General features: G+C 41.0%; 1 protein-coding gene and 1 long non-coding RNA gene across 2 annotated transcripts in view; one reads left to right on the top strand and one right to left on the bottom strand.

The window, feature by feature from the left end:
- nbas (NBAS subunit of NRZ tethering complex) overlaps positions 1-23,306 on the top strand; it is a 409,584-nt gene that overhangs the window by 55,950 nt on the left and 330,328 nt on the right. Inside the window, 4 exon segments of the mRNA XM_030047740.1 lie at positions 7,580-7,591; positions 7,593-7,650; positions 7,653-7,846; positions 22,921-23,046. Of these exon segments, the coding sequence (XP_029903600.1) occupies positions 7,580-7,591; positions 7,593-7,650; positions 7,653-7,846; positions 22,921-23,046 (390 nt within the window).
- Positions 9,335-21,917, bottom strand: LOC115356533 (uncharacterized). Its single transcript, XR_003927983.1, has 2 exons — positions 21,739-21,917; positions 9,335-9,613 (listed from the first exon to the last, which is right to left on the bottom strand). It is a non-coding gene; the product is annotated as an uncharacterized LOC115356533 (long non-coding RNA).

Raw genomic sequence — 23,306 nt, 5'->3', positions numbered from 1 at the left:
TGTCATAAAAGGTCAAAAAACATGATTCTCACAGTGCTCCCAGGTTTCTCCAGGTGAGAGAGAGCTCGGTGTTGGAGGAAGATCACAGCGTCATCCACCCCAATGCCAGGCTGGTAGGCAAACTGAAGTGGATCTAGTGATGGTCCCACCAGGGGGTGGGGATGAACAAGGACCAGCCGCTCCAGGGTCTTCATCAGGTGGGATGTTAGTGCCACCGGCCTGTAGCTGTTGAGATCCTTGGGGTATGGAGTCTTGGGCACAGGTACCACGCATGATGTTTTCCACAGCTGTGGCACTCTCCTCAGCTTCAGGCTTGAGGCTCATTGAATCAAATCATTCAAATCATTGAATACAAATCATTGAATTCAGGTGTTCCAATCACTTCCATGGCCACAGGTGTATAAAATCAAGCACCTTGGTATGCAGACTACTTCTACAAACATTTGTGAAAGAATGTGTCACTCTCAGGAGCTCAGTGAATTCCAGCGTTGTACTGTGATAGCATGCCACCTGTGTAATAAGTCCAGTGGTGAAATTTCCTCGCTACTAAATATGCCACAATCAACTGTTAGTAGTACTATAACAAAATGGAAGCGATTGGGAACAACAGCAACTCAGCCACGAAGTGGTAGGCCATGTAAAATCACAGAGCGGGGTCAGCGAATGCTGAGGCGCATAGTGCAAAGAGGTCGCCAACTTTCTGCAGAATCAATAGCTATAGACCTCCAAACTTCAAGTGATCTTCAGATTAGCTCAAGAACAGTGCATTGAGAGCTTCATGGAATGGGTTTCCCAGGCCGAGCAGCTGCATCCAGTGTTTTCTGGAGTGACGAATCACCGTTCTCCGTCTGGCAATCTGATGGACGAGTCTGGGTTTGGCGGTTGCCAGGAGAACGGTACTTGTCTGGCTGCATTGTGCCAAGTGTAAAGTTTGGTGGAGGGGGGAATATGGTGTGGGGTTGTTTTTCGAGAGTTGGGCTCAGCCCCTTAGTTCCAGTAAAATGAACTCTTAATGCTTCAGCATACCAAGACATTTTGGACAATTTCATGCTCCCAACTTTGTGGGAACAGTTTGGAGATGGCCCCTTCCTGTTCCAACATGACTGCACACCAGTGCACAAAGCAAGGTCCATAAAGACATGGATGAGTGAGTTTGGTGTGGAAGAACTTGACTGGCCTGCATAGAGTCCTGACCTCAAACCTGATACAACCCTTTGGGATGAATTAGAGCGGAGACTGCGAACCAGGCCTTCTCGTCCAACATCAGTGTCTGACCTCACAAATGCACTTCTGGAAGAATGGTCATAAATTCCCATAAACACTCTCCTCAACCTTGTGGAAAGCCTTCCTAGAAGAATTGAAGCTGTTATAGCTGCAAAGGATGGGCCGACATCATATAAATCCTATGGTTTAGAATGGATGTCACTCACGTACATATGCATGTGAAGGCAGACGAGCGAATACTTTTGGCAATAGTGTATACAGTACAGGCCAAAAGTTTGGACACAACCTTCTCATTCAATGCGTTTTCTTTATTTTCATGACTATTTACATTGTAGATTCTCACTGAAGGCATCAAACTATGAATGAACACGTGGAGTTATGTACTTAACAGAAAAAGGTGAAATAACTGAAAACATGTTTTATATTCTAGTTTCCTTCAAAATAGCCACCTTTGCTCTGATTACTGCTTTGCTACACACCTTAAATCAGACATTACTAAAGTGGCATCAGTAAATTATTTTATTTTTATTAGTAATCACTTAATCAGAAAGTGCAGTTTTGCTGCTTTTCTGTGGCAAAATGGGTCTACTGTAAATTGCCTGTCTTATCAATATCAGCCTATCTTCATGCCATTTAATCGCACATACAGGATGCATTCATTAGGGACAGATGGAGCTTGAATTCTAATATGTTCTAATTAAAATCTAAAATTTTCTGAATAGTAATCTGAATCCATAGTCTCACATGACTATATTTATGGAGGGATTTGCATTTTAGCAGCATATAGTGTGTTTTATACATGTATTTTAGGCTCTTGTGTGAGTAATGTGCGTCCATGTGTGTACACTTTAGCTGCTTTAAGAGTGTGTCTATGTGTATGTGCTCTCTCTGCCATCTCCTAGCAGGGATAATGGTAAAAAGGTTGAGATGATGAAATATTATCCCTTCTTATTCCCCCATAAAGAGCCTTATATCTCTTCACCCTTTTCTTTTATTTTCTATCCCCTTGCTTTTCATTTATTGTTACTGATTTCACTGTGTAAAAGATTGTGGGATGGTGAGAGAATGCTAGAGGGGAGAAAAAGAAGATTTTTTTGTACTAGCTGCCAACTTTTGGGAAAGTTTCATCAGCTTGCCTCAACATGGAACAGAGCACTGGGGTATAAAGATGTGTGTACAGATGGCATGTATGACTGTGTAATGGGAAGAATGAGTGTGCATTTGTAGTGATAACCAAATTTGCACTGTAGAACGTAGTAGAGAGCTTCATGCTTGTTTTAGTGCAGTGCAATGGAAGCCTCATTTATTTTGGGGCTTAATGTTTTACGGTGCTAAAATGTTTCATAACCCCTGGTTAGGAGCAGAGCCTCATGGGAGGGGCCAGCATTTTCTCTAGTGAGGTAAAACCTGGAGGAGCATCAATCTAAAAATGATTTTGCTTAGTGCAGGAGAAAAAGTGCAGCAATATTTTCCCCACTGAGCTAACGATCTAGAAACCAAAAGACAAGTCAGTTGAACAAAGTAAGTGGGACAGTTAAATAAAATTTAGATTTTCAATACAATGACATGCCCTTTCTGTTTTCTGTTTAGACATTCTGCTGATTCTTGCTAAGTGAATAAATGAAGTGTGTTTAACAACCTGAACATGGCGGGACTGAGGTGAGAGTCATACTCTATTTTAAAGAGATGCACCATGAAACTTTGCATGTTGGTGGCTCCAAATACAGCTAGGTATCAGAGTTTTCAGAATCTGAACATGAATACTGTGTAGCTCATTCATTTTCATCGGCTCTGCCAGTCAACAGACACCAAAGGGATTGAAGGATACAAAGAATAAAAAGAGAGAGGTTAAAGGTAATACTGGTGAGTCCTGCCACAGACTTATAGGTAGACTTGATGCCTTACGCTGGAATCCCAGTAGACTGACGTCCGACGGCGGCGCCATCTTGCTGCCGGTCAACCCCCGCGATTCAACTGTGCATTACCAATACAAGCTTTCGGAAATAATATCTATTCCCCTTGAATATTTTGAAGTTGTAGTGGTATAGGTTGTTATCACACACGACTTATTATTTATAGACCCGGGTTAATTCTCGCTAGAAGCATGTTTTTTTCCCCTCAGATGCACATCGAAGCAGATACTTTACATTAGACATGGCAAATTTTAAGATGCCTGTCAGTCCATTTGTTATCAATTTCGGTTCTCATGGCTATGTATTAAAAGATTAGGCCTATGGAAGAAATATATATTGTCAGTAGAATAAGGACAGATGATCAGTTTTCAAGTTAAATATATTTGATAATTTTCTTTCTGATATAATCAAATTCAAGGTAAATATATACCACATTAATGTGAAATGTGATCTAAATGTGAAAAAATATGGTTCTTCAGGTGGTCCCGGGTAAGTAATAAGGGTAAGTATAAATGACAAATTAAACTAAACATGTGTCTTACATGTGAAAGGTGATTCCCTGTTTGTCTGGATTGTGCAGTACGTCGGTTTTTACAATCACAGGCTGCACAATGTTAAGGCATTTTCCATCGACAAAGCTTTATATATTGTGACCGACTTCCACTCTGTGTTCGGGCGGTCGACCGCTTCAAGATGGCACCAAGTGGCCGTGAAAAAAGGGGGAGTGGCCAATCTAGCCTCTTCCTATGTCTATGAGTCCTGCTCTCTCCCAGTGGAGCTGCAGTCCACATCAAATAGCTCTTTACTGTATTCCTGAGAAAGGGAGGCTTGGGGGTGGTGAGAGCAGCCCAGATGATGGGCCATTAGTGTGTGTGTGATAGGGGGCCTCTCCAATCAAGGGCAAATCGTGTTGAGTTGTCAGCTAGTCTGAGGGATGGGGGGATTGCAGTGTCTTTCTTTTTGTAATTTATGATTGTCCTGAGTGTGTTCCAGAAGCAGTAAGGTCGTTGATGTTTGAATCATGCTCCAATCTAGCTTTGTATTTTTCCTTGGCAGACTTGATGGCCTACTTGAGGTTCTGTTGAGCCAACCTGAAAGAATCCACATCACTTTCCCTATTTGCCTGTTCTTTTTGTAAGATTATTTTTGGCATGTCTGCTTTATTTTGATAATTCCACTAGAAAGTGACAGGAAAGGCAGGGGCATGCAGCAAAGGGGCCTGGGCTCTGCAGAAGGACTCAGCATTGATAAGTAGTATCTGCTCTGTGGGGTTGTGTAGAAGCCATACGGAATAACTGCCAATAACGTAATAATGGCCAATAACGTAATAAATTTGCCCTTTTTAAAATGTAATAGGCCAATAATGTAAAAACTGGCCAATAACGTAATAAAGTCCTGAACCAGTAACGTAATAACTTTGGCCAATAACGTATAACTTATTATGTTATTGGCTGGTTTTACGTTATTGGCCTGCTTAAAAAAAAAAAAAAATCTTTGCAAATGTAATAACTGAGCCAATAACATAGTAATATACTAATATCACTTGATTTAAATTTTATTTATTGGATATAACTGTAATAAAATGCTCTCTCTCTCTCTCTCTCTCTCTCTCTCTCTCCTCTCTATGTATATGTAACTCACTCTTGAATATATTATTGGCTCATTCCATGTCATTTCAACAAATGGCCCACGCACTTGGTCTCAAAAAATTCTGAAAAATTCAGTCACCACATATTATCCAATAGGAACACTGTAAAATTTAGTTTGCTCAGATGGATACTTTTTGATATATGGCTAATTTAGTGAGGGGGTTATGTGTTGATTTTGGTGCTATTTTCGCGCATCCTTATTTTTCCTCCATGTTTAGGTGTCAATATCTCAGGAACTACACCACATAGGAAACTGAAATTTGGTATGATAATACACCTCCACCTACTCTCTCAGAATACACAAACATCTGTCATACATCATAACTGGTAGGCATGCCAGCCCCTCAAAAATGGGAAAAAAATACACAGATTTCGTGGTCAACCATGTTTGGGCCTTCAGAAAACAACTTTGTATTTGCCCCAGCCTCTTGATTTCTTCAGAGCTTTGAGATACACTATATTACCAAAAGTATTCGCTCACCTGCCTTTACTCATACTATGAACTGAAGTGCCATCCCATTCCTAACCCATAGAGTTCAATATGATGTCGGTCCACCTTTGCAGCTATTACAGCTTCAACTCTTCTGGGAAGACTGTCCACAAGGTTGAGGAGAGTGTTTATAGGAATTTTTGACCATTCTTCCAAAAGCGCATTGGTGAGGTCACACACTGATGTTGGTCAAGAAGGCCTGGCTCTCAGTCTCCGCTCTAATTCATCCCAAAGGTGTTCTGTCGGGTTCAGGTCAGGACTCTGTGCAGGCCAGTCAAGTTCATCCACACCAGACTCTGTCATCCATGTCTTTATGGACCCTTGCTTTGTGCACTGGTGCACAGTCATGTTGGAAGAGGAAGGGGCCCGCTCCAAACTGTTCCCACAAGGTTGGGAGCATGGAATTGTCCAAATGTTTTGGTATCCTGAAGCATTTCAAAGTTCCTTTCACTGGAACTAAGGGGCCAAGCCCAGCTCCTGAAAAAACAACCCCACACCATAATTCCTCCTCCACCAAATTTCACAGTCGGCACAATGCAGTCTGAAATGTACCGTTCTCCTAGCAACCTCCAAACCCAGACTCGTCCATCAGATTGCCAGATGGAAAAGCGTGATTCATCACTCAGAGAACGCGTCTCCACTGCTCTAGAGGCCAGTGGCGGCGTGCTTTACACCATTGCATCCAACGCTTTGCATTGCACTTGGTGATGTGTGGCTTGGCTGCAGCTGCTCAGCCATGGAAACCCATTCCATGAAGCTCTCTGCGTACTGTACTGGGCTAATCTGAAGGTCACATGAAGTTGTAGCTCTGTAGCAATTGACTGTGCAGAAAGTCGGCGACCTCTTTGCACTATGCGCTTCAGCATCCGCTGACCCCTCTCCGTCACTTTACGTGGCCTACCACTTTCGTGGCTGAGTTGCTGTTGTTCCAAATGCTTCCATTTTGTTATAATAGAGCTGACAGTTGACTGTGGAATATTTAGGAGCGAGGAAATTTCACGACTGGATTTGTTGCACAGGTGGCATCCTATGACAGTTCCACGCTGGAATTCACTGAGCTCCTGAGAGCGGCCCATTCTTTCACAAATGTCTTGTTTCACAGTCTGCATGCCTGACGTGCTTGATTTTATACACCTGTGGCCAGGCCAAGTGATTAGGACACCTGATTCTGATCATTGAATGGTGTGAGCGAATACTTTTGGTAATATAGTGTACATACATGGGACTCTTCAAAGCATTAATGGTTAGTCAGATATATGCATCGGTTTCTGGATGGCAGCTTCTCCAAATCCAAAAAAAAAGTTTTTATGTCAGATTTTCATTGGTCCATAACTGCATGTGGAAGGTCTTAAAAAATCTGATCTCTGTTTTAATTTAAAGTTCAAAGCTTACTCTTTCTGGGATTAAAACAATTTTTCTTTATGCAAGTTCTTCATTTTTATTTTTGATCCGAAATATGGGGCTATTTCACCACTTGCGAATATTGAAATTCCTCCATATTAGACAATTGTAACTTGCTTCTGTGTCTTATATCCATTTATTGTTTATTATTTGTTCATTATTAACCTAAAAATAATGACCATTGCATCAGAATACATTTATTTACCAATCTCTTAAGCTGCACATTTATACAGTTCGGGTTTTCACTTCCAAATGGCTATTTTCCCGGTACCCATTCTGAATTTCACCAATATGCATAAAATTGACTACTAACACAAATTAAAACCATTTTTGGTGTGATTATCTTCAAATTGAAAATTATAAAATGCACACAGAATGGGCATCCAATTTTCCAACGATCATCCTTGAGTAGCTTCTACAGCTTGAGTCCACCTGTGGTAAATTCAGTTGATTGAACATGATGATGGCACACACCTGTCTATATGAGAGAGAGAGAGAGAGAGAGAGAGAGAATTTTATACAGTTATATCCAGTGGTGGCAACAGTTTGTAGTTTGACCACTTTATGTGACAGATTACACAAGTTGAATGTAATTCTTCAGCAGGGGCTGCAGAGCAATGTAACCCCTGCAAGGATGACAGATCAGAATTCTCTCGAGGAATAGTATGGTCTGCACTCTATAAAAACAGATACCCAGAGATCCAGGTAAATCCACAGTTGTGTCCGGTGGTGAAAGTCATTTTTATTCTGTAAAAGTAGAATGACCTCAACCATTTTGTTGCAGAGAGAGCACACTTAACACGCAGAAGACTGGGAGTGATGTTTCCATTGTTATTCTACTTTGTCTTGTCTTTCTGTCTATCCATATCCTGTTTCTAATGCAATCTCTGTCCTGTCCCCAGTGTGAGGTCAGAACTGGCCCAGAAGCGTGGGCGACTTGAGAGCAGCCTGGCCAGTGAGGATGAGGAGGGTGATGCGGTGGTGACTCAGACTCGGATGAGGAGTCCTCAGCCAAGGCCCGCTACTTTGGCTACATCAAGCAGGGCCTGTACTACGTGACAGAGATGGAACGCTTTGCCCCGCCACGCAAGCGTCCACGCACGGTCATGAAGACCTACCGTCTGGTCAGCCTAAGGTCAACAACACCTGAGGAGCTGTACCAGAGGAAGGTAGGAGGCATAAACAGTCTCTGAACAGCATGGTGTTTCATGCTGTGCTCATCTGGCAATGCTTAACCTTGATGTCTTACCCTTGTCACAAGGTGTTAAATGTGTGCTTTTCTTGATGAGGACACAGCTCTTTGGATGGCAGGGTCAGGGACTGAATTTCATAAGCAGGATGCAGATATCTGCAAGTCAAAGTGCCTATATGTCCTTCTGTTGAAGTATAGAATATGTATCCTATACTGCCGCCTATAGTAGTGAATATTCACTTCTATCTTCTGTACTAGAAACAAAATAGAAGATTTTGCACTAGTCTGAATCTGTGCTATCAACCTTTTGCTAGTTTCTATTTAAAAGAGCACTTTGGACTTTGCAAGAGTACCATCAATGAAAGCAGGATAATGATTAATTTGTGACTATATTTTAACATTAGTTATCACTTTGCACAGCCATCTGTAATAATAATCTGACTATGCCCTGAGGACTACCATGCTTGGGGAAAGGGTTGCTCACACATAGAGTCTTCATGCCTTCATTTGGGGATGGGAATTGGCAGGGACCTCCTAATAAGATTGAGTTCATTATACTTTGGTGCTAATTTGATATGTTTTGCAATTCTTGTTTTACAAGTATGTCATTCGATATATGATACTGAATGATTTGGACAAGCTTACGGACATTGTGATTGTGCCGTTATTGTAATTAATGTATAAAGTTGAAGAATTCCAAATTTACAACAAAATTACTAACTAACTTAAAGAAAATAACTAAAATAAAGTTAAGAAAAAATAGAATAAAGATAAAAAATACAAATTAAACAATAAGGATGTCACATAATACATGAATATATTCCTTAAATTAAAACAATATTGTGTAACATTTTGCCTCAAAAATAACTGCTTCAGCAACATTTTAATGATATACTGACATGTAATGAGCAGAATGGTGTCTCTGTCATGGCCACTCTGCACCCCAAAAGCCTGTTCTCAGTTTAAAGAGTAGGTTGCGGACAAGTGTAATGCTTTATGGCACTACATCACCAGCATCAGCTGTGTCTAGCTATCCTGCTAGCTGTACTCTGTACAGAAATCATGGCCCAAGAAACCCAACGAAAACATTGGCAGAGGAAACAAGGAAGAGAAAAAGAGAGTGACCGAGGAAGTGGCAAGACTGGAGTAAATATTGGACTGGCTTTTAGTTGTTGGTGAGAGCTTCGTCAGATGGTGCAAGACAGATGCTGAGCTCGCATCCCTGCCACTGGACTGGTAGGTAACATCAGCTAGCTTCCTATGTCTTGTCTTGTTGCAGTTGGTTTATGTTTTGCTCTTTTAGCAAAATTGTTGACATGCTAGTGTTTGATCTAAAGAAAAACTAGAGTTTACAACTTTGTCAACACAGCCAAACATTGGACAAACATGCCATGCTAAGACTAGTATGCTACTGTTATGAGTTGCTCAATGTCTAGTTGTGGTTAGCAAAGTTATCAACCTGCTCTTTTTTTTTTTCATAACCGGTCAGCCCATTTTGACAGAGCAATTTAGTTAACTAGCTGTCCTTGGTCTGCTAGCATCCCCCGCTAGGTGTGAGCACCATATTGTCTCTGATTCAGGTTACCTAAGCTAAGCATGCTAACATTACTGTATGAGTTGTGTGTGTAATACTTATGCAAACTTTGACTGTTGCACAGGAAAAATAATGTCTCAGCATAGTTCAAAACAAGTTTTCAAGACAAACTTTAAATGTTGGTTTGTAGTTAGAATGTCCATCAGAAACCTGGCAGAAACCTTTTTTGCATTTCTTCTCCAACATGTAGACGGTACTGTAATAAGTCCAAGATCGGAGTGTTCACAGCTTGAAGGAGTCGAAGGACTGCAGCTACATCTTAGACCTGCAGAAGACCACATATGAGGCTGATGTGGCTGTAATGAAAGAATGTCACCATATAAGAACATAACTGTTACATAATATGTAATCACAAGTTAGCCTGCCTATATTTTGATGTTTGACTTTGAAATACTTTTGCATATTTTCACCAAATTATACATGTAAGTATTAGTTTTTTCTAATTGGATTTACATATCAATAATGTACATATATGAATAAAAACACAAGTCTAGATTCCTCCTCAGCTAAATATCAGCTGTGTGGTTATTTTTGATTCCATGTAATGAAACTATTTGTCATTTGAGAGGATTCAGAGTAGGCTTGGAGATATAATATGGAAGAAACATATTCTTGCTTGGTTGTGATTTTTGAATATGGTAAATAATTCAACAGCTGTAAAAAGGTTTGGTTTTATTAGTGAATAAATAAAGAACCATGTACACATGAAAATAAAAAAGTAACAATATGTGCTATCAGACAGCAGAGCCTCTCAGTGTCTGTATCCATTTCCCAAATGTAATGGTGCCCCATCTGGGATGGTCAGGACCCTGAGGACCTCCAGTGACGTCAGCATGTCAAACATCAGGCCTCCACTCAATCTTTCTCCTACTTCAGAGGAGGCTGAAGTTGTGGTGAATGCTGTAATAAAACCATAGAAAGAAACATTGTTATAAACATCCAAATTTTCATACACTGTAGCAATGCTAATGCTAGCTGTAGTGAATCTGTCCATGGCTAACAGGAAAACAGCAGAGTGCACATCCCTGCCCATGTTATTTATCAAAGATTGCGGACGTAGGCTGTCACCTTATCAGTGTTACCTTTCTCACAGAGCCCAAGAATCATCTAGCCTTGCTCCGTCTCAGGCTAGCATGCAAATATATAAATTCATGTCACGGCTAAGTTTCATCAGTCTTTGTCAATCTCATGTCAAGTAAGCCTTAAAACGTTGCAAATTTGTAATACTATCTTAGATAGATTGTAATAAATTACACTGTCCAGTTATTTGCAATGTAGCCCATGTCATGTCGCCCGTATTTTATTCCATGACACACACAGTGTTGCTCCACATTCAGAAACTTAGCAAACAACAATGGCTGAAAACGTGAGCAATATTTCAGCAATACTATGACTTTGTCATTCTTTTTTGTTAGTGTTCATCTCTGGTGTAACAATAAACAAAATACACATTGTCGTATTTGTGTAAAATTATGGAATACTCTACCTTGTCCACCAACATGTTATTTAGCCTCTGTGTCCACTTTGTCAGTTCCTAATCCTCTAGCTTGTTAACAAATGCTCATGTTCTGAACTTTACAACAGTGATGGAAGAGAGAATTACAAGGATACAAGGAAGTTTATTTGTCATTATACAACAGGTTGAATAATGAAAATTAAAGTGTGGTTCCCTCTTGATTGATTAATTGATTGTATAGAAAATAAAATTATTAAACATGGAGGAGTTCAGATGGTGCATTTAGTAGTCTCACAGCCTGAGGGAAGAAGCTGCTCTGCAGTCTGGTGGTACGGCAGCGAATACTTCTGTATCTTTAGCCTGACGGCAGCAGGGTGAACAGGCTGTGGCTGGGGTGGGTGTTGTCTTTTAGGATCCTTTGGCTCTGCGCAGCACCTCACCTCCCCGATATCACTGAGGCTTGGTAGATGGGTGCCAATGATGTTTTGGGCAGTTTTAATCACTCGTTGCAGAGTCTTCCTGTCCTGGGCCGTGCACATCCCATGCCAGTTGTGATGTTTCCAGTCAGGATGCTTTCAATCGCTCCTTTGTAGAAGCTGACAAGAACTTGGCGTGGGAATTTTGCTTTCCTTAAGAAATACAGCCGTTTCTGGGCTTTTTTAACCAGGGCAGAGATATGTGAAGTCCATGTCAGGTTCTCTGTTATGTTGATTCCCAGGAACTTAAAACTGCTCACTTGCTCCACCTCAGCTCCATTGATGTAGACAGGGTTGTGTGTCTTTGCCTCTTTTTTTTTCGAAAATCAACTATCAGCTCTTTGGTTTTGCTGACGTTGAGCAGAAGGTTGTTGTCTGTGCACCATTCTGCAAGATGGTGATTTCCTCCCGATATGAGAACTCATCATTGTTGGAAATCTGGCCGATGATGGTGGTGTCATCCGCGAACTTCACAATAGAGTTCTCTCCATGTCGGGGGTTGCAGTTGTGGGTGTACAGCGTGAACAGGAGGGGGCTGAGCACACAGCCCTGGGGCGCTCCGGTGTTGAGCACTAGAGTGGAGGAGGAGAGACTGCCAATCCGAACTGACTGGGGTCTGTTTGTGAGGAAGTCCAGTATCCAGTTGCAGAGAGTGGTACTGATGCCCAGAGTGTTCAGTTTTCCAATCAGCTTCATGGGGGAGATTGTGTTGAAAGCTGAGCTGAAGTCAACAAACAGCATTTTGATGTAGGTGCTGCTTTTCTCCAGGTGAGTGAAGACTGAGTGGAGAGCAGTGGAGATGGCATCCTCTGTGGATCTATTGGTTCTGAATGCAAACTGCTGAGGGTCCAGACTGGCAGGGATGTTGTTCTTTATGTGCTGGAGAACCAGTTTCTCAAAGCACTTCATCAGGATGGGGGTGAGTGCCACAGGGCAGTAGCCATTTAGATCAGACACTGCAGACTTTTTAGGCACAGGGATGATGGTGGCTGTCTTGAAGCAGGTGGGAACACTCTCCTGTGACAGTGATATGTTAAAAATGTCAGTAATGACATCTACTAGCTGGTTGGCACATGTTTTTAGTACACGGCCAGGGATGTTGTCAGGCCCAGCAGCTTTACTCATATTCACTTTCAGCAGGACTTTCCTCACATCCACTGTGGATACTGACAGTGGCCGGTCCTCTGGAGGCGGAGTAGACTTTACAGCTGATTCCCTGTTGAGGAGGTCAAAGCGAGCATAAAATGTGTTTAGCTCGTCTGGTAACGTGGCCTCACACATGATGGGAGCGCTCCTGGTTTTGTAGCCTGTCACATTTTTGACCGCCTGCCACAAGTCTTTGCTGTTGTTGGTGTTGAGGTCTCTCTCCAGTCTCTGCTGATGCCTTCGCTTCGCCTCCTTGATTCCAGCTTTCAGTTTTGCTCTGGCAGTGTTGTAGGCTTCTTTGTCACCTGACTTGAAGGCAGCTTTTTTTGGCTCTACATAGAGTTCTCACCTCTCCATTCATCCAGGCTTTCTCATTAGGGAATGATTTAACTGTCCTTGTTTTTATCACATCATCAGCACATTTGCTGATGTATGATGTCACTGATGATGCGTATTCTTCAAGGTCAATATGGTTCTCCTGGGTAGCAGCATCCGTGACATCTGCCAGTCCGTGCATTCAAAAACAGTCCTGTAGAGCTGCTGCAGCTTCATCTGTCCACACTTTAACTGTTTTTACAGTTGGTTTGACCTTTTTTGTCAGCTGGATGTAGGTAGGCAGGAGAAGCAGGGAGATGTGGTCTGACTGGCCAAAATGAGGACGAGAGAGGGCTCTGTAGCTGCCAGGAACATTGGTGTAGACATGGTCCAGTGTGTTGTTTCCTCTGGTGGGGATGTGGACGTGCTGGTGGAATCTTGGCAGAACAGTTCTGAGGTCTTTATTACGCTCAATTTAATTACGCTCAAGAACTGTAGCGGTGCTGTTTTGCAAAAATATAAAATAGTAAAAACAGTAAAAATAAAAATAAAAATCATACCTTTAATACTGAATGCTCAGTAATCAGGAGCTATTCTTTTGTCAACAATGCCAGAGGAGCTCTGTCCAGTGGTCAGTTACATGCAACAGAACAAACTCAATATAATGGTTAAAGAACATTTGAATTTTAAATTAACAAAATCATGTTAAATTAACAGTGCTGACTGGTAATTCATTATCAATGTTATTATCTTTCAGTAAAATTATATTGTGAAAATATTGTGATTTCTGGATATTGTGACACACAATCTGCTATGTAAACTGATGACATCCACAGTTTTTATTTAAAAGCTGACAGAATTAGACATCAAGCTTTTCAAGGAACATTATTTGACATCACATTTAACACTCATTTAAGTGAGATACACATTAGTTTAATGATTTAATGCAGTTTTTGCATGCTCTAGTTGAACACAAACAGCACACGGCTGAAGGATTTTTTTCTATGTTCAAGTGCAAGTTCAAGTGCATCTAAGTTTATTTATTCCCTTAATCACTATTACAGTCTCAAACAATAAATTAAAATGACTGTACCTAACCTAATTTGGGCTAGCATACAAGAAAAATAACTCCTGAATAACAGCACGTAAACAGGGGGAAAAACGGGCCTTATAGGCCAGCCAGGTGTGCTAATGGGCAATTATTGGCTCAGTGAAATACAGTCAGTTAAGTAAATGAAATTAGTTCCAGTTTGTTCTCAATACAGTATTATGACTCAAAAAAGGCAGTAGGTTCAAAACTGAGGCAGAAATGACTTGATACACGGTCATAAACACCAGATAGGCCCAGTCACAAACTCTGTAACTTGTTTTCTCAGAGTGTAGGCTAAGGAAGACAACAAAACAGCAACCGCACACTAAAACACCGTGCATATCTAAATTTACTGCAAGCTTTCGGTCATAGACCTTCTTCAGGAGTATGCCTGAAGAAGGTTTAGATATGCACAGTGTTTTAGTGTGTTTTACTGTGCGGTTGCTGTTTTGTCTTCCTTAGTCCTCAAGTTCAGCTCCAGCACCTTTTCTAAGCGTATAGCTTACGGATGAGTGATGGCTTTTTCTCACTGAGCACGTTTACATGCACACCTTATTCCTGTATTAACCGGAATATTCGCAATATTCCGGTTGCGCACGTGTCATGTAAACACGCACCAAACCCGATTAAGGTCATATTCCGGTTGGAGAGAATTCCGAATAAGCCCCCTGGAATATTCCTGTTCCAACCGGAATATTGGGGCATGTAAACACCTTTGTCGGAAAAACTCCCCGAACCGGAATTCAGTCACAACTGCGCATGCTCGACTCACAAGGAATTCTGTGGCGTCTTTGTTGCTATGGTTACCTGCAAGCGGGTATAAACGGCAGGGCGAACAGCAGCAAGAGCAGGAGACTGCAGTCCACCTTCAGCTAATGAAAGACTTAAATATCACGGAGTATATTGATGGGAGAAAAACATAGAAATAGCGACAGAAGAAGAAGAAAAGAAGAAGAAGACGAGGAAGAAGACTTCTTCGTCTGTATTTCCGGCAGACCAGCCGCTTATATGCGTGCTGCTGCCCCCCGCGGCTGAGTGTCGCATTACGTCAGAGAGTGGAATACGGCGAAACACAGGGGCATGCCAAGTAACATGTAAACGGAATATTCCAGTTGCTGCGGTGCAGTTACCTTAGCCGGAATATTGAGCCGAAACGGAATATGGTGTGCATGTAAACGTACTCATTGTCTGTTTTTTTCTCAGAGGTGTAGGCTACAATACTCATATTTCACTTATATACTGGGGCACACTCCACATCACACTGATGTGTTTCAGTGAGAAAAGCCTTCATGAGAGCTTTATGGAATGCTGGAATGCATTCATGTTTAAGTTTTTTCAGCTTGGCGCTGTTCAAACAAGAATCCCATTGTTGAAGCACAACTCTATGCCTCACGTGTATCCTGTCTTTAGGGGAAAAAAGCTCATATTCCTGTTGACTGTTTTAAACACAGATGACTCTTTACTTGAATAGAATTCTATTGCCCCTTTTCCACCAAAAAGAACCTGGTGCTGCTTGCCTGGAACCGATTTCAGGGTATCCGCAGGGTCTTGAAAAGTATTAAAAGGTGATAAATCAATTTTGGGAAAATTAAGACCCTTAAAAGTATTAAAAAGTCTTATCACGGACTTTATAAAGTCTTACATTTTGAAAGTATTTTTTCTGAATTAGCTGTCCAAGAGTCCCAAAACATTCATTCATTCATCATTCATTCATTCATTCATTTTATTAAAAAAAACAGCGATGAACAGGTATATAAAAAACGAGGCTATTGTGGGTGCGTTCGTAAATTGTCTCTGAGAGCGCCAGAGCGAGCGGGCGGTTGGAAATTTAGAAGCACAAAGTACGCTCTGGCGCTCCCAGTGCTATTACGAACGCACCGAAATGTTACATGAATCCATGCATTCAATTTAACTAGGGCCGAATCGAGGACAGAATCGTGGAATTAGCCAAATAAAAAGGAATCTATTTTTAACATGGGAATTTGATATAATTTGGAAAGAAATGCTGTTTTGTGTGGAATATGAACGTATGTCTGGGGACAGTTACATGGAGGGAAGCAAATCTGGGTGGCACAACCCATCCAGTCGTTTCACCTGCACCTGCACCACCAAGAAAAAATATTAGGCTACAACAACTGCACCGGCACCATACCAGTCCAAAAGGCAAAGAAACTTTCCAGGCTACAGCAGCGCACTGACATAGATTGTGTAACAAAGCGAAGAGTTGCCCACTTCCGCTCTATTTTCACTGGCTAACAGCGGCACACTGTCTATTCTGAGAAGCGGTATCAGCTTATTTTCAATCTATGTTATCACATGCATACTACTGCTCATTCACACAGGCATACTACTGCTCATGGTAGTTGAATTGTTAGGTCCGTTTGATAATTAATTTACATTTTTAAAACAATAATAATTTAGCATCTACTCCTTCAAGATAATTTATTATGTTCTACAAATCATAAACATACACTAACACTACATACCGAGTGTTTGAGCAACATATCTCCTCTGTGCTACAAAAGATCCGTGGTAAAAAGTACTCCGTTGTTGTATTAAAAATATTGAAAGGGTCTTGAAAAAGTCTTAAAAAGGTATTAAAATTAACTTCAAGATTCCTGCATATACCCTGGATTTGGAACTGGTTTGGCCGTGCTTGGGGGGTGCGAAGACAAAGAAGCAGTGCTAAGTCAGCCACTGGCTCTGAAACCAGCCCTGGAACCTCTTTGGTGGAAAAGGGGTATTAGAGATGTTTCTCATCAGAAGTATATTTTAGTAATTTGTGTGCTACTCTGATTTTTTAGGAGTAGGTGTCATTGATTTAAACAGTTTAGAAGACGTTTTGGAATGAAGCTTTTTTTAGTCGCTTGATTTAACAACAATTGAAGGACATCATATGAAACCTCTGTCACTGATTGAATTATAGGCTGATTTGCAAAACATCTTACTGACAGGGATAAATCCTACGCTTGCCTAGTGAAGCGCTGTTTTTTGTTGGATCAGCTCCAGCCTGCTGTTGAGGAGAAATGAAAGTTAAAGAAGTTCTCTCTGCTTGAAGGCTATTTCTCAGTCCCAAGGGTTTCTCTGAAATGCTAATTGCCAGATTAGAAGTATCAATCAATCAATCAATCAATATCCTTTATTTATCCAGGTAAAAAGACTCATTGAGATTAAAATCTCTTTTGTCTTATGGCTGTTGTCGATGCTTGTGACACATTGTGACACAGACAACAACAAGCTCCATCATAAAGCATAGTGAGAGTGGTACAGGCTTCACTGGCCCCAACTTAAGCATCATTCATCATTTTATGACCTATCATCTTTTACTTTTTTCATTATTATCGTCATCATTAGAACCATTAGTCATCACCATCAATCCCAACAGTGGAGAATTACTAAGTAATACATCATTATTATCTCTGTACACATGCACGTGTACACGTACACAGGTGTGTGTGTGTGTGTGTGTGTGTGTGTGTGTGTGTGTGTGTGTGTAATTTTGCCTGTGGATTTCTTTTTGTAAAATTGTCTAAGCGCCTGCACTGTCACACTACTTTCTGCTGAGTAGATTTGTGCTTGCTTGACACATTCACAATGCGCGCGCGCGCGCACACACACAACACACACACACACCACACACACACACACACACACATGCAGAAACCACAATCTGCAATAATCACTCCTCGGACATTCACCTCATTTTAGGCTTGCAGTACAATGGACTCATGAAAACCACTTCGAAATGTTAATAGACCTGAAGAAGTGACATCGGTTTATTTCCTCAAATCAGGCTCATCATGTTTTATGAGTGTCATAACATGTTTGGTAGCGTTACCCTGTCTATATCAGTAGAGCATGGCAGTGCTGCTAACAGTTTATTAGCTGAGTCCAGAGAGAGGGGGAAGTAGTTTTTGATGTCCTCCTACATGGTGGTTTAACTGCGTGGGGTGGTTATTGCCCTTGAGGAACCGCAGTCTGGCTAATATGTTGCTTTGTACTCCCACACACAGAAGAGAGACGGATACTCTGAGAGCATATCAGTGTGGTTGTGTGTACACACACACATGCACACATCAACACACACACATGCAGAGTGAGTGGTCCTGCAAAAACAAAGGTGTAACACTCTTATTGAATCAAATTTATAGTGAGACAGTGAGCTGACATAGAGCCTCTCTAGCAAGCCTCATTATGTGATTAATACACCAAGACATTAATTCCCCTGCAAACATAATAATAATAACAAAATTAATAATTGTAATTATGAAGTATTGATAGTGTTATTTTAAATCCTATATTAGCTGAATGAACCATTGTGTGATATTGAGTCTTAATGGCTGACTCTGTTTTCTCTAGTGGTTTTGCACCCAGTTTCTATTTTATTTTCCAATATTCCCACATACTTGATACTAGGCCTGTCATGATAACAAATTACGTCAGGAATTATTGCGAGAAGCGATAATATTGCGTAATGTTGTGCTTTTAAGATTATTTTTATTATTGTTGTAATGTTGACATTTTCAGACCATTCTTTAAACTTATATTATGATAATAAAGGCATAATGACGCATAAAACAAGATAATTTAAATATCCAAAATAAATAACACGTAAAAATACCAAAATAAATAGAGACCTTATGAATACAGAAAAAACTGACCAACAGTTCCACACAACTAAAAACGATGAAATGGGCTCTCAGTCTCTTATCAAAAATTGCACTTGAATAAAAACAACTTTGCTTCATGGCTTGTTGTTTTTTTGTTTTCTTAACTGGGAAAACTGTACGGGGTGGTTGTGCTTTAGTTGCTCGTCCCTCTTTTAGTTTGGATATTTTTAAAACAAACTTGGCATACTGGCTCATCCAGGTTACTTATGGCGCTTTTCCACTAGCACCTACTCGGCTCAACTTGGCTCAACTCTACTGGGTTTGTAAGGTTTTCCATTACGTGGTAGTACCTGGTACCAGGTACTATTCTAGTACCTACTTGGCCGGGGTTTCAAGCGAGCTGAGTTGAGCCAAAAATCTGATGTAAACGGAGTGCAGGCCACTGCACAGGGAGCGACAACACATGAGAGCGACTCCTTCACGAAAACCAAACCCAGGCATTTAAAAAAAAACAAAAAAAAAACGGCAACAGCGACTGTGCGCATGATCATCGCTGAAGTTGGCAAAGTTGGAAAATGGCAAGCAAACCGGTACCGTGGTTAAATGAAGAGGTGGAGACTTTTTCTGCTTGGTGGCGGACCAAAGAATCCAGAGGGAGCTGGACACGTGCCGCCTTGCTATGACAACTCCACCCATGGTGAGTGGTACTCAATTGTAATGGAAAATGACAGAGACGGAGTCGAGCAAGTAGAGCCGATTAGGTGCTAGTGGAAAAGCACCATTACAAACTGTGTTTCCATCCACCTATTTTTATTTGCATTTTCAAAAACTGCAAAAAAAAAAAAAAAACTTTGTACGCCAGAAATTTGAAAATGGCCAAAAATCTCAAATAAGTTTTTACCGCTTGGAGGGGGTGATTTCTCAGCGTATTGATAAAAGAAAATGCGACTTTTTGCTGTGGAAACAGGTTTTGCGAATAAACGATGACTGGACCGGATACCATGTCACACTTCTACACTACAGTCTTCATCTATTCTGACAACACTCTTAACATTAACATTCTTCTATGTCTTCTCTTTATTTTGCGCTGCCAAAATAGTAACCAGACTTCTCCCAAGAGCGACAAGTTCAGCAGGAATCTGTCCATGATCAACTGTTGAGTGTCAGCTGAGTGTTTGTTGTTGTTCAGACGCTATCTTATGACGTTATCTCATGGCGCAGTCATCTCCCAATAATCGCAAAACAAAACTAATGGAAACTGGCATAAATTTGCATTTTCTTTTGCGCATTTTAAAATTCGCTAAAAAAATTCGATGTATTTGGATGGAAACCTGACTACATTGCTTTGAATCCAAAAAATCCCACAGGGGGCTGTTGCATTTGGTTTTGAAGAAGTTCCATGTCGTTCTTGTTAGCTCTTTTCTCCGCCTTGTCTCTACCTCACAAGGATTGCACTGTGTGTGTGTGTGTGTGTGTGTGTGTGTGTGTGTGTGTAGCCCATGGCCCTGACCCCCCACAGAGACAAAGACACTTGATGACAAGAGCGTTCCCTCCATTCATTACGCTAATGAACCAACTCACCTCGCTGACAGACAACACACGACAGTGAACGCTCTTGTCACCTGGTCTCTTTGGTAGAGAGAGACGAGGAAAACAAACACGGATAAATGTGGCAATTAATCGTGGTCAGAAAAGTTACCGACTTCATTTAAATTTACCGTGCAATTAATCGACTTATCGCATATCGCGACAGGCCGACTTAATACCTTGTCTGATGTTCTGCCTCTCCCTGCCTCACCCTAGTTTACCAGATTCAGACTGTTTTAAGTTATGCAAGGTCTTATGCAGATCAAATTTCTGCATGTTTGAGCTCTTCCTATTCAGTCAATTTGCGCAGTCAGGTTTTTGGATGTGTCTTTGCTTATGCAGAGGTTTGTCCAAAACCCTTGCCTTCTGCCTTCTGCCATGGATATGTCTCATGGATATGTTCATGTCTGTCTGTTCAGACATTTCCTTCAAATGTGTGGGTTTTAATTCAGTTTTGTTTAGGATGATGGTGCATGAAAATTTTATTGGCAACATGCTCCTGGGAAAATAATTGCATAAAAACATAATAAAAAGTAATTTACAAAATCTGAAAAGAATTCAGTTATACTGTTATTCTGACTATAAGAAATCCGGGAAAGATTTTTTGTGCCAAACATAAATGTCAGAAAATGAATTTCATAATAAGATTTTTTTCCCACTCAAGTTAATAGTGAGCCACCCTCCAATGACATTTCTCCTGGAATCGCACCAGCACTTGTTATAGCCACGTCTGCATGAGGTCTGCGTAATATTGCGATATTGTACTAGTCTGGGATTTTAGATATAAAATCATCATTTTAATGCTACACTGGCATGTAATTAACAGTATGGTGCCTCTGTCACAACCACTCTGCACCCTGAAAGCCTGTTCCTGCACTATGTAAGTTTGGTGGAGCAGGTGAAGCACATCGCAGACATACATAACGTGTACAGTGCTATGTCACCAGAAGCAACTGTGTCCAGCTAGCTCACTAGCTGTTCTCAGTACAGAAATCATGGAAAAGCCCAAGAACCCTGAAGAAAACATTGACGGAGGAAACAAGAAAAAGAAAAAGAGAGTGACCAGGCAAGAGGCAAGACTAGAGTCATCTTGGACTGGCTTTTAGTCGTTGGTGAGAGCTTCACTAAGTCACAGCTGCATGACAGGCGCCGAGCTCACATCCCTCCTGTTGGACTGGTAGGTAACATCAGCTAGCTTGCTATGTTTTGTGTTGTTACAGTTTCTTTATGTTTCTCTGTTTTAGCAAAGTTGGCGAGAGTTTACAACTTTGCCATCACAGCCAAATATCGAGAAGCATGCCATGCTAAGACTAGCATGCTACTATTATGAGTTGCTCAATATGTAGTTGTGTTAGCAAAGTTATCAACTTGCTGGTTTTTGTTCATAAACCAAGTTGACCCACCTCTGGTTCAGGTTAACTAAGCTTAGCATGCTAACGTTACTGTTCTGAGTTGTGTGTGATGCTGATGCTTTGACTGTCGCACAGGAAAAATAATGTCTGAGTATGTATTTGTACTTCAAAACAAGTTTTCAAGACAAACACCTGTTTATGAGACCACCATATTTGCTTGTAGTGAGCATGTACATCAGAAACCTGGGCTTTTTCCAGGTTCCAGTTTCTCCCTCATGTTGCTCTTGTACACTGAATGTTATACTTTGTCTAGCTGTAGCTATAAACATTTTGACTTGGCCCTTTTTTGCATTTCCTTTCCAAGGTGTAGATGGTACTGCAATTACAAGTCCAAGAGCTGGGGTGTCCACAGCTTGAAGGAGTCGAAGGACTACTGCTACATCCCAGACTTGCAGAAGGTCACATACAAGGCTGATGTGGCCATAATGAAAGAATGTCACCATATGAGAACATTACTGTTACATAATATGTAATCAGATGTTTGACTTTTGAAATAGCCTACTTTTGCATATTTTCACCAAGTATTTCTCCTTGAGTATTTCTGACTTGAGATTTCTCCTCAGCTGAATATCAGCTTTGTGGTTATTTTTGATTACATGTGATATTGTGAACTGTTTGTCATCTGAGAGGATTCAGAGTAGGCTTAGAGATATAATATGGAAGAAAAGGGAATGACACAGTGGACTCTTCATGTCATTTTCCACTAATTTCACATATTCTTGCTTTGTTTTATTAAAATATATTTTTTGGAGAGGAATGTCTCATGTAAAGTACATACACACAGTATGTACACAGTATGAATCATTTTTATACGAGACGTGCTTTGATCAAGAATGGCCACATTGGGTCGAAAGCATTCAATAAATATAGACCCTGTTGCCCCCTCGAATTGGTTGTGATTTTTGAATATGGTAAATAATTCAACAGCTGTAAAAAGGTTTGATTTTATTAGTGAATAAATAAAGAACCATGTGCACATGAAAATAAAAAAGTAACAATATGTACTATCAGACAGCAGAGCCTCTTAGTGTCTGTATCTGTTTCCCAAATGTAATGGTGCTGCATCTGGGACATTAGGACCACGGGGGCCTCCAGTGACGTCAGCATGTCAACCATCAGGCTTCCACTACATTCTTTCTCCTACATCATTTGCCAAAATACGTTATGAAAGTACCAACTGAATGCTCACTTGTCTTTTAAATCATTCAAATGTCTTCTTGTGCTCTCTGCTGTCTCTTTGGAACAGAGCATCACTGTATGGCCAGCATGCATGTATTTTTTTGGCATGTTTGTGCACTTCTTCAACTTATGTCCCCGAAATGTATTTATAGTGGATGTGCAGATATGTTTGTATTTGTCCCACAGATTGACAACGAGGAATACGGCGAGGCCCTATCTCTGGCCCACGCTTATAATCTGGATTCTGACCTTGTCTACCAGAGACAGTGGAGGAAGAGCACTGTCAGCGTCGCCTCTATTCAAGACTATTTAGTAAGGGCTTATTCACACAGAATCAGGCAATCCAGCAGGAAGACACTACCCAGATCAGTTTTGAATGGGGATAGTCAGCACTCTGCAGGGTGCTGGCAGTGAGTGCAGCCGCCATTGGGCAAGATGTTGCGCCAGATTCAACTTTTCCCAGGGCACGACCCAATGTCACATTCCAATGACCAATCATGTAAACTGGCGATCAGAGCGAGCGGGCAGATAGTGGACATACGGGCAGACAGCAGACAGATTGGACATGTAGT

This window comes from Myripristis murdjan, chromosome 24 (assembly GCF_902150065.1).
Source record: "Myripristis murdjan chromosome 24, fMyrMur1.1, whole genome shotgun sequence".
In the NCBI taxonomy this organism is placed as follows: Eukaryota; Metazoa; Chordata; class Actinopteri; order Holocentriformes; family Holocentridae; genus Myripristis; species Myripristis murdjan.
This window is presented reverse-complemented; position numbering and strand designations above follow the sequence as displayed.